The 15,028-nt window shown below is 50.9% G+C and overlaps 1 protein-coding gene across 1 annotated transcript in view; it reads left to right on the top strand.

The window, feature by feature from the left end:
* LOC140723565 (NACHT, LRR and PYD domains-containing protein 3-like) overlaps nucleotides 1-11,103 on the top strand; it is a 40,698-nt gene extending 29,595 nt beyond the window's left edge. Inside the window, exons 9-12 of the mRNA XM_073038137.1 lie at nucleotides 3,688-3,774; nucleotides 8,435-8,605; nucleotides 8,761-8,928; nucleotides 9,093-11,103. Coding sequence (XP_072894238.1) covers nucleotides 3,688-3,774; nucleotides 8,435-8,605; nucleotides 8,761-8,928; nucleotides 9,093-9,180 — 514 coding nt within the window. The 3' untranslated portion in view covers nucleotides 9,181-11,103. The remainder of the gene's footprint in view (nucleotides 1-3,687; nucleotides 3,775-8,434; nucleotides 8,606-8,760; nucleotides 8,929-9,092) is intronic.
* Nucleotides 11,104-15,028: the final 3,925 nt, after the last annotated feature.

The raw sequence follows: 15,028 nt of genomic DNA, 5'->3' as shown, positions 1-15,028 counted from the left end.
ATACTCTTCATGTACCTCATTTGTTCCTTGTTGCCTATACTTGCTAAACACCTTCTTAACAAGATCGCCAATATCCTTTGAAAACCAAGGTTCACTCTGCATGTTAACTTTGCCTTTAATCCTGGCAGGAACATGCAAACTCTGCACTCTCAAAATTTCACCCTTGAAGGCGTTCCACTTACTGAACACATCCTTGCCAGAAATAAACTTATCCCAATCCACTTTTCCCAGATCCTCTCTCATTTCCACAAAATTGGTCCTTCTCCAATTCAGAATCTTAACTGGTGGGCCAGTCCTATCCTTATCCATAATTATCTTGAAACTAATGACATTATGGTCACAGGGCCCAAAATGTTCACCTACACATACTTCTGTCACCTGACCTGTCTGGTTCCCTAATAGGAGATCAGGTACTGCACCCTCTCTCGTTGGTACCTCAATATATTGATTTTGAAAACTTTCCTGAACAAACTCCACGCCATCTAACCCTTTCTCAGAGTGGGCATCCCCGTCAATATGTGGAAAGTTAAAATCCCCTACGATTACAACTTTCTGTTTCCTATATTGGTCTGCTAACTCTCTACAGATTTGCTCTGTAACAATTCTCTGTGACTATTGGGCGGTCTATAATACAACCCTATTAGTGTGGTCGCACCTTTCCCATTACTCAGCTCCACAGATATGGCTTCTATAGACGGGCTCTCTGGGCTGTCCCGTCTACGCACAGCTGTGATATTCTCCCTGACTGGTAATGCCACTCCTCCCCCTTTCATCCCTCCCCTCTATCACGTCTGAAACAACGGAAACCCGGAACATGAAGTTGCCAGTCCTGACCCTCCTGCAACCAAGTCTTACTAATAGCAACAATGTCGATATCATCGTGCCAATCCACGCCCTAAACTCATCTGCCTTACCAACAATACTCCTCGTAAGAAATAGATGCACCTGAGAACATTTCTATCACGTACAAACCTTTGATATCTGTCTATACAAGCAGTCCTCGCATGACCCTTATCCTCCTCCACATCACTATCTGCTCTAACACTCTGGTTCCCCTCCCCCTGCAATCTAGTTTAAACCCCCCGGAGCTGAGCTTGCTAACCTACCGGCAAGGATGTTAGTCCTCCTCCAGTTCAGGTGCAAACTGTCCAATTCGAACTGGTCCCACCTCCCCTGGAAGAAAGCCCAATTGTCCAGAAACATGAACCCCTCCCTCATGCACCATCCCCTCAGCCACGTATTTAGCTGCATTATCTTCCTATTTCTAGCCTCACTAGCACGTGGCAAGGGTAGCAATCCACCTGTGAGATCTCGCTTTCCCATCCCCCTTTCATCCTCTGGGCTCTCTGTTCCCACTCCCCCTTCTTTCCAACTGTTGCATCTCTCCTCAGCATCCACCTTCCTCCTGTGGGATCTCTCATCCCCATCCCTCTTCCTCCTGTGGGATCTCTCATCCCCATCCCCTTTCCTTCTGTGGGATCTCTCACTCTCATCCCCTTTCCTTCTGTGGGATCTCTCACTCCCATCCCCTTTCCTTCTGTGGGATCTCTCACTCCCATCCCCTTTCCTTCTGTGGGATCTCTCTTCCCCATCCCCCTTCCTCCTGTGGGATCTCTCTTCCCCATCCCCCTTTTCCTCTGGGATCTCTCTTCCCCATCCCCCTTCCTTCTGTGGGAACCCACTTCACCATCCCCATTCCTCCTGTGAGATCTCTCTTCCCCATCCCCCTTTTCCTGTGGGATCTCTCAGCCCTATCCCCCTTCCTCCGGTGGTATCTCTCTCTTCCATCCCCCATGCTCCTGTGGGATCTCTCTTCCGCATCCCCTTTCACCCTCTGGGACCTCGGTTCCCATCCCACTTCCATCTGTTGGATCTCTCTTCCGTATCCCCCTTCCTCCTGAGGGACTTAACCTCCCCACCCCTTTCTTCCTGTGGGATCTCTCTTCCCTATCCCCCTTCTCTTGTGGGATCTCTCTACCCCACTCCTCTTCCTCCTGTGGTTCCTCTGTTCCATGTCCCCACTTCCTGTGGGATCTCTCTTTCCCATCCCCATTCCTCCTGAGGTATCTCTCCTACTCATCTGCCATCCTCCTGTATATTCTCTCTTCCACGTCCCCCCTCTTCCTATCAGATCTCTCTTCCCCATGCTCCTTCCTCCTGTGGGATTTATCTTCCCCACCCCCTTTCTTCCTGTGGGATCTCTTTTCCCCCTCGCCCTTCCTGCTATGTAATGTCTCTTCCCTGTCGGATTTATCTTCCCCAACAGCTTTCTTCCTATGGGATCTCTCTTTCCCATCCTCTTCCTTCTGTTGGACATCTCTTCCCCACCCTCTTCCTCCTCTGGGATCTGGGATCTCTACCTCATTCACCTTCCTCCACTGTGATCTCTCATCCCCATCCCCCTTCCTCCTGTGCGATCCCTCTTCCCCATCTCCCTTCTTCCTGTAGGATCTCACTCACCCATCCCGCTTCCTCCTGTGGGATCTCTCTTCCCCATCCCCCTTCCTCCTGTGGGATCTCTTCCCCATCCCCCTTCCTCCCGTGGGATCTCTCTTACCCATCTCCCTTCTTCCTGTGGGATCCCTCTTTCCAATCCCCCTTCCTCCTGTAGGATCTCATCCCAATCCCCCTTCCTTATGTGGGATCTCTCTTCCCCATCCCCCCTCATCCTGTGGTATCGCTCTCCCCCATCCCCCTTCCTCCTGTCGTATCTCACTCTCCTATCCCCCTTCTTCCTTTGGGATCTCTCTTCCCCATCCACCTTCCCCCTGTGTGATTTCTTCCCCATACCCCGTCCTCCTCTGGTATCTCTCTCTCCCATCCCCCTTCCTTATGTGGGATCTCTCTTCCCCATCCCCCCTCATCCTGTGGTATCGCTCTCCCCCATCCCCCTTCCTCCTGTCGTATCTCACTCTCCTATCCCCCTTCTTCCTTTGAGATCTCTCTTCCCCATCCACCTTCCTCCTGTGTGATTTCTTCCCCATCCCCCGTCCTCCTCTGGTATCTCTCTCTCCCATCCCCCTTCCTCATGTGTGATCTCTCTTCCCCATCCCCCTTCCTCCTGTGGGATCTCTCTTCACCATCCCCCCTCCTCCTGTGGGATCTCACTGCCCCATTACCCTTCCTCCTGTGGGATCTCTCTTTTCCATCCCCCATCCTCCTCTGGGATCTCTTCCCCATTCCCCTTCCTCCTCCGGAATCTCTCTTCCCCATCCCCCTTCCTCCCATGTGATCTCTTTTCCCCATCCCCCTTCCTCCTGTGGGATCTCACTTCCCCATCCCCCATCCTCCTCTGGGATCTCTTCCCCATCCCCCTTCCTCCCATGTGATCTCTTTTCCCCATCTCCCACTCTTCTTGTGGGATCTCTCTTCCCCATCCCTTTAGCTCTGGTGGGTCTATTTCACTGTGTCCCATTGACATTTCTGCATTTCAGTCAGGAACACTTTTCTCTCCATCGGTGAATGGGACAGAATATGTGGAGTTTACAGGGTCACACCGACAGATGAAATTACTGACATTCGGCGAATCCCCTGGAGCTGGGCAGTGAGGGACATTGACAGTGATGGGAAGTCCGATCAGTGATTTACTGAAGGGTTTAATGTTTCCTGAAATATCCGAGTAAGAGAAATTCCCTCAGACCCATGGTTTGAATCACTTTGTTCATCAATCTGTCTGTTTGTGTTTAGACTTAGTGGGGACCAACTGGGAGATTCAGGAGTGAAACTGGTGTCTGCGGCTCTGAGGAACCCGGAGTGTAAAATACAGAAACTGTGGTAAGTACCAGACTGTGGGAGAATGAGTTTACAGTCATTGGGTGTCTGACACTGAACATTAATGTGATCAGTAGAAACAAAGAAACATAGATAACATACTGAACAATACAGGCCCTTCGGCCCACAACGCTGTACTGAACATGTTTCTACCTTAGAATTACCTCGGTTTTACCCATAGCCCTCCATATTTCTAAGCTCCATGTAGCCTTCCTGGAATTTAAAGATCCGATCGTATCCGTAGTCTCTTAAAAGACCCTATTGTATCCACCTCCGCCACCGCCGCCAGCAGCCCATTCCTCGCACTCACCACTCTCTGTGTAAAAAAACTTACCCCTGAAATCTCCTCTGTACCTACTTCCAAGCACCTTAAAACTATGCCCTCTCGTGCTAGCCATTTCAGCCCTGGGGAAAAGCCTCTGACTATCCACACGATCAATGATCTCATTATCGTGTACACCTCTACCAAGTCACCTCTCATCCTCTGTCTCTCCAAGAGAAAAGGCCGAGTTCACTCAACTTATTCTCATAAGGCATGCTCCCCAATCCAGGCAAAATCCTTGGAAATCTCCTCTACACCCTTTCTATGGTTTGCATGTCCTCCCTATAGTGAGACGACCAGAATTGAGCACAGTCCTCCAAGTAGGGTCTGACCAGGGTCCTATATAGCTGCAACATATAACCATAACAGCACGGAAACAGTCCATCTCGGTCCTTCTAGTCTGCGCCAAGCACTTACTCTCACCTAGTCCCACTGGCCCGCACGCAGCCTGTCCTGTCCATATGCCTATCCAATTTTACTTTAAATGACAATACCGAACATACCTCTAGCACTTCTACTGGTAGCTCATTCCACACAGCCACCACTCTCTGAGTAAAGAAATTCCCCCTCGTGTTACCCTTAAACTTTTGCCCCCTAACTCTCAAATCATGTCCTCTTGTTTGAATCTCCCCTACTCTCAATGGAAAAAGACTATCCACGTCAAATCAATCTATCCCCCTCATAACCTCTCAACTCTTAAACATTACCTCTCGACTCTTAAACTCAATCCCACGACTGATGAAGGCCAATACACCGTACGCCTTCTTAACTACAGAGACAACCTGCATAGCAGATTTGTGTGTCCTATGTACTCGGACCCCAAGATCCCTCTGATCCTCCACACTGCCAAGTCTTACCATTAATACTATATTCTGCCATCATATTTGACCTACCAAAGTGAACCGCTTCACACTTATTTGGGTTTAACTCCATCTGCCACTTCTCAGCCCAGTTTTGCACCCTATCAATGTCCCGTTGTAACCTTTGACAGCCCTCCACACTATCCACAACACCCCCAACCTTTGTATCATCATCAAATTTACTAACCCATCCCTCCACTTCCTCATCCAGGTCATTTATAAAAATCACAAAGACTAGGGGTCCCAGAACAGATCCCTGAGGCACTCCACTGGTCACCGGCCTCCATGCAGAATATGACCCATCTACAACCACTCTTTGTCTTCTGTGGGCAAGCCAGTTCTGGATCCACAAAACAATGTCCCCTTGGATCCATGCCTCCTTACTTTCTCAATAAGCCTTGCATGGGGTACCTTATCAAATGCCTTGCTGAAATCCATATACACTACATCTACTGCTCTACCTTCATCAATGTGTTTAGTCACATCCTCAAAAAAATCATTCAGGCTCGTAAGGCCCGATCTGCCTTTGACAAAGTCATGCTGACTATTCCTAATCATATTTTACCTCTCCAGACGTTCATAAATCCTACCTCTCAGGATCTTCTCCATCAACTTACCAAACATTGAAGTAAGACTCCCTAGCCTATAATTTCCTGGGCTATCCCTACTCCCTTTCTTGAATAAGTGAACAACACTCGCAACCCTCCAATCCTCCGGAACCTCTCACATCTTCATTGATGATGCAAAGATCATTGCCAGATGCTCAGCAATCCCCTCCCTCGCTTCCAACAGTAGCCTGGTGTACATCTCATCCAGTCCCGGTGACTTATCCAACTTGATGCTTTCCAAAAGCTCCACCACATATTTCTTAATATCTACATTCTCAAGCTTTTCAGTCCACTGCAAGTCATCCCTACAATCGCCAAGATCCTTTTCCGTCATGAATGCTGAAGCAAATGGTTCATTAAATACCTCCGCTATTTCCCCCGGTTCCATACGCACTTTTCCATTGTCACACTTGTTTGGTCTTATTCTTTCACATCTTATCCTCTTGCTCTTCACATACTTGCAGAATGCTTTGGGGTTTTCCTTAATCCTGTCCACCACGGCCTTCTCATGGCCCCTTCTAGCTTTCCTGATTTCATTCTTAAGCTCCTTCCTGCCAGCCTTATAATCTTCCAGATTCATATCATTACCTCATTTTTTGAATCTTTCATAAGCTCTTCTTTTCTTCTTGACTAGATTTACAACAGCCTTTGTGCACCACGGATCTTGTCTCCTACCATCCTTTCCATGTCTCATTGGAACGTTCCTACTCAGAACCCCATGCAAATATCCCCTGAACATTTTCTACATTTCCCTGAGAACATCTGTTTCCAATTTATGCTTACAAGTTCCATCCTGATAGCCTCATAGTTCCCCTTACTCCAATTAAAGGTTTCCCTAACTTGCCTGTTCCTATCTCTCTCTAATGCTATGGTAAAAGAGATAGAATTGTGATTACATTCTCCAAAATGCTCTCTCACTGAGAGACCTGACACCTGGCCAGGTTAATTTACCAATACCAGATAAAGTACAGCCTCTCCTCTTGTAGGCTTATCTACATATTGCGTCACAAAACCTTCCTGAACACACCTAACAAATTCCACCCCATCAAAACACCTCAATCTAGGGAGATGCCAATCAAGATCTGGGAAATTAAAATCTCACACCTCAACAAACCTGTTATTATTACTCCTTTCCAGAATCTGTCTCCCTATCTGCTCCTCGATGTCCCTGTTACTGTTGGGTGGTCTATACAAAACACCCAGTAGTGTTATTGACCCCTTCCTGTTCCTAACTTCCACCCATAGAGACGCCGTAGACAAACCCTCCATGACGTCCACCTTTTCTGTAGCTGTGACACTATCTCTAATCAACTGTGCCACGCCCCCACCTCTTTTGCCTCCCTCCCTGTCCTTTCTGAAACATCTAAAGCCTGGCACTTGAAGTAGCCATTCCTGCCCCTGAGCCATCCAAGTCTCTGTAATGACCTCAACATCATAGCTCCAAGAGCTGATCCACACTCGAAGCTCATCCGCTTTATTCATCATACTCCTTGCAATAAAATAGACACATCTCAAACCATCGGACTGAGTGCCACCCTTCTCTATCACCTGCGTACCCTCCTTTCACACATTCTCCAAATTCTCTCTATTTGTGAACCAACCTCCCTCTCCTCCATCACATCAATTTGGTTCCCTCCCCCCAGCAATTCTAGTTTAAACTCTCCCCAGTAGCCTTAGCAAACCTTGCTGCCAGGATATTGGTCCCCCTGGGATTCAAGTGCAATCCGTCATTTTTGTACAGGTCACACCTGCTCCAAAAGAGGTCCCAATGATCCAGAAATCTGAATCCCTGCCTCCTGCTCCAATCCCTCAGCCACACGTTAATCCTTAACCTCATCCTATTCCTATTCTCACTGTCTTGTTGCACAGGCAGTAATCCCGAGATTACTAGCTGTGCGTTCCTGTTTCTCCACTTACATCCTAACGCCCTGTAGCCTGTTTTCAGGACCTCTTCCCTTTTCCTACCTATGTCATTTGTACCAATATGTACCACGACCTCTGGCTATTCTCACTCCCACTGCAGGCTATCTTGGACGCGATCTGAAAACCCCGGACCCTGGCACCAGGGAGGCAAACTAGCATCATACATATGTTTCATTCCTGCGTCCAAAGAATCGCCTGTCTGACCCGCTAAACTACAGAATCCCCTATCTCTACTGCCATCCTCTTCCATTCCCTGTCCTTCAGAACCACAGGGCCAGACTCTGAACCACGGCCACTGTTGCTTCCCCCCCCCCCCCTCCTTCGGCCGTCCCTCCCTCCAGCAGTACTCGAACAGGAGAACTTATTGTCAAGGGGTACAGCGACAGGGGTACTCTCTAGTACCTGCTTCTTGCCCTTCCCTCTCCTGACTGTGATCCACTTCTTCAGTCTCCCGTGGCCCCGGTGTGACCACCTGCCTGTAACTCCTCTCTATCACCTCCTCGCTCTCCCTGACCAGACGAAGGTCATCGAGCTGCATCTCCAGTTCCCTAACTCAGTCCCTAAGGAGCTGCAGCTCGACACGCCGGGTGCAGATGTTGCCATCCAGGAGGCTGGGAGTCTCCAGGATCTTCCACATCTGACACCGAACACACAAAACCAGCCTCACACACATACTCTCTGTCTGTATTGTAAACAGATAACCTACCTCGCCTCGACCCTTTATCGCCGAAGCCCCGTTGAGCCAAAGCCTTCCTACTCTGTCTCCCGCTCCTCTGACGCTCGCTCTGTAAATCTGTCTTCCTTTTAAACTCTTCTCGCTCTTCTCACTGGCCGACTTGTGCAGTCGTGCTGAAGAAAAAAATCAGTAATTGTGTTACTGATAAACACTGGGGATTTGTACCGTCTCCTGTCTCTCTGCGTCCTTCACCCTCACTCTCTCTCATCTCCAGGCTGTGGGGTGTCGGTCTCACAGATTCTGGTGCCGAGGATCTCGGCTCCGCTCTCAGTACAAACCCATCACTGACGGATCTGAACCTGAGTGGTAATAAACTGGGGGATTCAGGAGTGAAACTGGTGTCTGCGGCTCTGAGGAACCCGGAGTGTAAAATACAGAGACTGGAGTAAGTACCAGACTGTGGGAGATTGTGTTTACAGTCACTCGGTGTCTGACACTGAACATTAATGTGATCAGTAATTGTGTTACTGATGACCACTGGGGATTTGTACCGTTTCCTGTCTCTCTGTGTCCTTCACCCTCACTCTCTCTCATCTCTAGGCTGAGGGATGTCGGTCTCACAGATTCTGGTGCCGAGGATCTCGTCTCCGCTCTCAGTACAAACCCATCACTGACGGGGCTGAACCTGAGATTAAACTCTCTGACAGATCGATCTGTCCCTGCTCTCCGCCGCCTCATACTGACCCTCCCGAGTCTGGAGCGGATCCGGTGAGTGTTTGTGTTAATGTTCAATGTGATAAAATATCAGCGGATCCGCGGGTTTTCTGGTGATATTTGTCTGTAAGTGTTGTTGAAACATTAACCCCGGTCCCCTGTTACTGACACTGTTGTGTAATCTGTTTATTTCATCTTTATTCTCCCATCTGTTTCAGGCTGTGGAGGAATCGGTTCAGTGAGTCCGGGAGGAAGGAACTGAGATCTCTGCGGGAACTCAGACCCGGACTGGGAGTGGGGATCTGAACATCTGAATGTGTGAACACCCCGCCCGCGGGATGGGGACATTTGGCCGACTCCCCGCCCTCCCCTTTAACTCCCGCCCTTACCTTTAACGGCCGCGCGCCTGGTTCAACTCCCAACGGTTTTAACTGAACCGGCTCAGGTTTCGCGCCGTGTGTCGCTTGGAACGGTCCCGCAGTGAAGTGTTTCCGCCAGTTGTCCAGCGGGGCAGCTTCCGCCGGATGTGCGTTTACGAGAATCCCCACGTGACACCCCGGGGAATTACCCAGACAGGTAGAGCCCGGGGGTCCGGGGCTCAGTCTGGGACACCGGTGTCCCGGGGTGGGGGGGATGATCCCGGGAGAGAATCCTTTTGCTCCCTTTGCTGAGGACGGTGCATTCGGCAGCCTGGCCTATATAATGATGTTAAATTGACAAATCCCTCGGCAGTGACCCTGGATCTGCAGCGATCCCGGACACGGCCCTGAAGTGTTATTTTATAATCATCGGTTCCCCGATGCAGAGTGACGATGAGAAACGGGACTGATTATTCAAACTGTCACTCGTTGTCACCGGTCAGTTAATTGTGTGTGACTGTGAGAGAGTCGGGAGCAGCTTATTTATTCCCGCACGTCAGCAGCTCACACATTGTTTAATTTACATTTGTAAATTTACTCACACCCGGGACCAGACACAGAGTGAATCTCCCTCCACACCGTCCCATCACACACTCCCGGGGTCAGACACAGTGAATCTCCCTCCACACCGTCCCATCACACACTCCCGGGACCAGACACAGAGTGAATCTCCCTCCACACCGTCCCATCACACACTCCCGGGGTCAGACACAGTGAATCTCCCTCCACACCGTCCCATCACACACTCCCGGGACCAGACACAGAGTGAATCTCCCTCCACACCGTCCCATCACACACTCCCGGGGTCAGACACAGAGTGAATCTTCCTCCACACCGTCCCATCACACACTCCCGGGGTCAGACACAGAGTGAATCTCCCTCCACACCGTCCCATCACACACTCCCGGGGTCAGACACAGAGTGAATGTCCCTCCACACCATCCCATCACACACTTGCAATGCCAAACACACAGTGAAGCTCCGTCTGCACCATTCCATCACTCAATTAATCCCACCCTGCAAAATCTCATTTCAGGGAAGCAGGCACCATCAATTTGCGGAAGACTCCCGGAACTCCCGGGAGAGATGGGATGTCTGCAATAGAGTAGCTCCTTAGCAGCTAGCGAGCTAGTTTAAATAACGTTAGCCATGCTAATGAACGAATGACACCCGTTAAACTCACCTCAACAGTGATTTAACCCCCCATGGGCAATAGAAAACTCAATGTTGCAAACAGTGCAGCGAGCAACACTGTCGTAATTCTTGACCCCTATTAGGCAGGGGAACACTTTAGTGTAGTCTGGGGTGAAGTACGTTTTATATTTTTTTACTCTGCCATGGCAGAGTATTCAATTCTCTCTCTCTCTCTCGTTCTAAAAAAAAACGATTTGCGGGATCTTGTATGTAATTCGTGGGCGTCAGGGAGCCGCTATCAATATCCGGGAGAATCCCGGAACTTCCGGGAGAGGTGGGATGTCCGACGCTTCACTTGAAATGGCCGCTGGGGAGGGAGTGGCGGCTTTGGTAGAAGTGAGCACAAGAGAGGGAGGGTCGCGCTGATTTAAAATGGGCGAATCCTTGGTTAATGTGGCAGCCAGGGATGGAGTGAGACACTGACTTACAATGGCCACTGTCACACACAGAATCTATGGCGAAGGAACATGCGGTGCCCATGGATACAATCCCGGGATCGAGTGTGTTATTGACTGTAATAACAGTATTTTAATTTGTGTTTTATATAGTCTTGCGTTTTGTATATATGTTTAATTCTAATAATGTTGTTATTGAATAAACTAATGTATATATCTCAGATATTCGCACATACACATATACATGTGGGTTTTGGGGAGGAGGGGTGAGGGGTTTGGGAGGAAGACGAGTGATGGGATGAGGAGTGGACTGATGAGACGGTGAGCGTGGCGAAGTCACTGACTCAATAGGGGACGGAAAGGGGAGGGGCGGAAGTTCCTGTCACAAACTGGCTCCCGACATGGACAAGATAAAGACGGGGTGAGGAGGAGTTAAACGACTGGAAGGGAGCGGGAGTGATGGGACGGGGAGGGAGGGGAAGTGATGGGACGGGAGGGAGTGGTCTGATTGGACAGGATGTGGGGTGTGGGGGAGTGACGTTTTCAATAGTGGAGGATGAATGGGTGGTGACATTTCCTTCGCAAATAAGACGAACTGCAAAAAAGTGGGGCGTGGGTGGGAGAAAGGGGGAGCGAGGGTCGGGGACGCGGTCAGGGCTGATGGGTCGGGGAGTTCATTGACTCAACGAGGGAGAGGGGAGCGACTCACTCAACGGACGGGGGAGAAGGGATTGGGTGGGGGAGCGAAATTTCCCATCAGAAAATGTTCACCAAAAATGTGGTGGATGGCAGGAGAAAGGGCAAGGGCCAGAGAGGAGAAAGGGTGTCAGGAATGACGGGGTGAGTACGGGAGTGACTCACTGGGTAACAGAGAGAGAGAAAGAGGGCGATGAGGAGAGGTGAAGATTGGCATCGCAACATGCAGCCCCAAACAGCATACGATGCAGAACGTCGAGATGGCGGGGAGAGGAGAGCGAGGAGAGGGAGGGAAGGGGTTTGCGAGTGATGGGATGGGAAGGAGGGTGACAAGAAGGTGAGTGTGAGGGAGTGGGAAGGAGGTTCTCACACTGTCACACAATGGCAGTCGGCAGAAGGTTAAATGGAGAGATGTGAGAGCGGGCACCGAGGGAAAGGAGAGGAGGGATGAGGAATTGAGATTGAATAAACAGGGAGGGAAGTGAGTGGAAAGTGAGGAAAAGGGTGTGCCCCATTCTACAATGGTGGGAGAGCGGTTGTCAATGGTAACCATCACAAAATGGCCGCCAGCCAGGGTGAGATGGGCGGTGATAGAGGGGAGAGCGAGGGGACAGAGAGTGGAGTGTTTCAGGAGTGACGGGAGCCGAGGGTGGGAGAGGGCGGCTCGTAACAAGGGAGATGGAACTGGGGGGTTCCCAAGTGGGAGGAATGTGACTACGGGAAGAGGCTAGCACCGTTACCCTCCCCTCCCCTCCTCAGTCTCGAAAGTCCTGCTTTGACTTTTCTTTCGGGCTGAGCCTCAGATCGCTCGGCCCGAATCCTTCAGGCTGTTCCGTGGAGTAGGGGGCGTGTCGTCACTGGGGCCCGTCAAAGGCAGGAGTGGGCGCCGGCTTGCCGGAGAAGATGGAGGCGAGGTCTGATGGTGCGGGCTGGTTGGCGTGGATCACCACCATTTTCTGCAGGGTGGGGAGCGGGAGGGGAAAGATCGATGAGGGGAGGGAAGAAAGATAAGGTGAGGAGAGGAGATGAGACCCTCTCTCTCAGTCCCCTCTTCTCTCTCCATATCTTCCCCCCACCTCTCTCCTCACCCTATCCTCCTCTCCCCCACCCCTATCCTCTCTCCACCCTATCCTCCTCCCCTCTTCCCACCCTATCCTCCTCTTTCCACCCCTCTCCACCCTATCCTCCTCTCCCCACCCCATCATTCTCTCTCCACCCTACCCTCCTCTCTCCACCCTTCCCACCCTATCCTCTCTCCACCCCTCCACCCTATCCTCCTCTCTCCACCCCACTCCACCCTATCCTCCTCTCCCCACCCCATCATCCTCTCTCCACCCTATCCTCCTTTCTCCACCCCTCTCCCCACCCTATCCTCCTCTCCTCCCCTCTCCCCACCCTATCCTCCTGTCTCCACCCCCTCCAACCTATCCTCCTCTCTCCACCCCTCTTCCCACCCCATCATCCTCTCTCCACCCTATCCTCCTTTCTCCACCCCTCTCCCCACCCTATCCTCCTTTCTCCTCCCCTCTCCCCACCTTTTATTCCTTTCCTGCCTCCATCTCTCTTTACCCCTCCCGCTCTCTTGGTCCCTCTCTACACTGTTCCCCTCCCCCATCTCTTGTACCCATGCCCCATCCCTCGGCGCCCACACCCCCCCTGTGCACAGGAAGATCCCACTCACCACCGGAGGCTGTGCGGCGCAGCACTCGAGGTCCCTGCAGTTGGCGATGGCCGTGAGGACGGACATCACCAGCCAGACCAGGCAGCTGACCAGCAAGATCACCGTGATCCCGCTGACAAACCTCTGCGAGATTCAGTGTTTGGCGGAGGGAGGCATGGGAGGGGGGAGAGAGCCAGACGGAAAGAGAGGAGTGGAGAGGGGGAGAGAGAGAGAGAGAGAAACGGGTTTAGAGTGAGAGGTGAGAGACAGAGAGGAGAGAGAGCGAGAGGGAGGGAGGGGCATGGGTGGAGATGGCCGGGGAAGAGAGAGGGGAGAGGGAGAGTGGGTATTGGGGTAGGCGGAGGTGGGGAGACCCAGACCGGGAGGAAGAGGGGGGCAATGGGTGTGGAAGAGAGGGGGTGTGTGGCAGAGAGATGGGGGTAGGGAAGGGGGAGAAAGAAGAGAGGTGGCAAAGGACAGTTGATAAAGTGAGAGTCAGATGGGGGGAGAGAGGTGAGAGGCAGGAGATGAGAGAGGTCGGACAGGGAGGGGAGAGAAAGTTGGAAAACAGAGGAGGGCAGAGACAGAGTGGATTGAAAGAGGTAGAGGGGTGAGAGACGGAGAACGTTAGCCTTAGATTAACGGAACGCGCCAAGTTTTGGTTATAACCTTATAACAATTACAGCATGGAAACAGGCCATTTTGGCCTTTCTAGTCCGTGCCGGACGCTTACTCTCACCTAGTCCCACGGACCCGCACTCAGCCCATAATCCTCCATTCCTTTCCTGTCCATATACCTATCCAATTTTACTTTAAATGACAATACCGAACCTGCCTCTACCACTTCTACTGGAAACTCGTTCCACACAGCTACCACTCTCTGAGTAAAGAAGTTCCCCCTCGTGTTGTCCCTAAACTTTTGCCCCTTAACGCTCAGCTCATATCTTCTTGTTTGAATCTCCTCTACTCTCAATGGAAAAAAGCCTATCCACTCCATCTCTATCTATCCCCCTCATAAATTTAAATACCTCTATCAAGTCCACCCTCAACCTTCTACGCTCCAAAGAATAAAGACCGAACTTGTTCAACCGTTCTCTGTAACCTAGGTGCTGAAACACAGGGAACGAACATTCTAGTAAATCTTCTCTGTACTGTCTCTATTTTGTTGACATCTCTCCTATAATTCGGTGACCAGAACTGTACACAATACTCAAATTTGGCTTCACCAATGCCTTGTACAATTTTAACATTACATCCCAACTCCTTTGTTCAATGCTCTGATTTATAAAGGCCAGCATAACAAAAGCTTTCTTCACCACCCTATCCACATGAGATTCCACCTGCAGGGAACTATGCGCCATTATTCCTAGATTTTCCTAGATTTATGGTTCCCTGGAAGTGGGGTCACAGGCAGACGGGGCGGTGAAGGCGGCGTTTGGCATGACCGCCATCGTCGGACAGGGCACCGTGTACCGGAGGCGGGAGCTCACGGGGATTTACGAGGGTGTCGCCGGGACTCGAGGGGCTGAGTTATGGAGAGAGGTCGGGCAGTTAGGGACTTCATTCCCTGGAGCGTAGGGGGACCTTACAGAGGTGTGAAAACCACGAGGGGGCACAGATAGGGTGAACGTGCACAGACTTTTCCCCAGGGTCGGGGATTTTGAACCAGAGGGCACAGGTTTTAGAGATTTAATAGGGACCCGAGGGGAAACTTTTTCACACAGAGGGTGGTCTGTCTGTGGAAGGAGCTGCCAGAGGGTCGAGGCAGGTACATTAACGACACTCCGACA

This window comes from Hemitrygon akajei, unplaced genomic scaffold, assembly GCF_048418815.1.
Source record: "Hemitrygon akajei unplaced genomic scaffold, sHemAka1.3 Scf000119, whole genome shotgun sequence".
In the NCBI taxonomy this organism is placed as follows: domain Eukaryota; kingdom Metazoa; phylum Chordata; class Chondrichthyes; order Myliobatiformes; family Dasyatidae; genus Hemitrygon; species Hemitrygon akajei.
The sequence above is the reverse complement of the archived record's forward strand: the minus strand, read 5'-3'. Positions and strand labels throughout refer to the sequence as shown.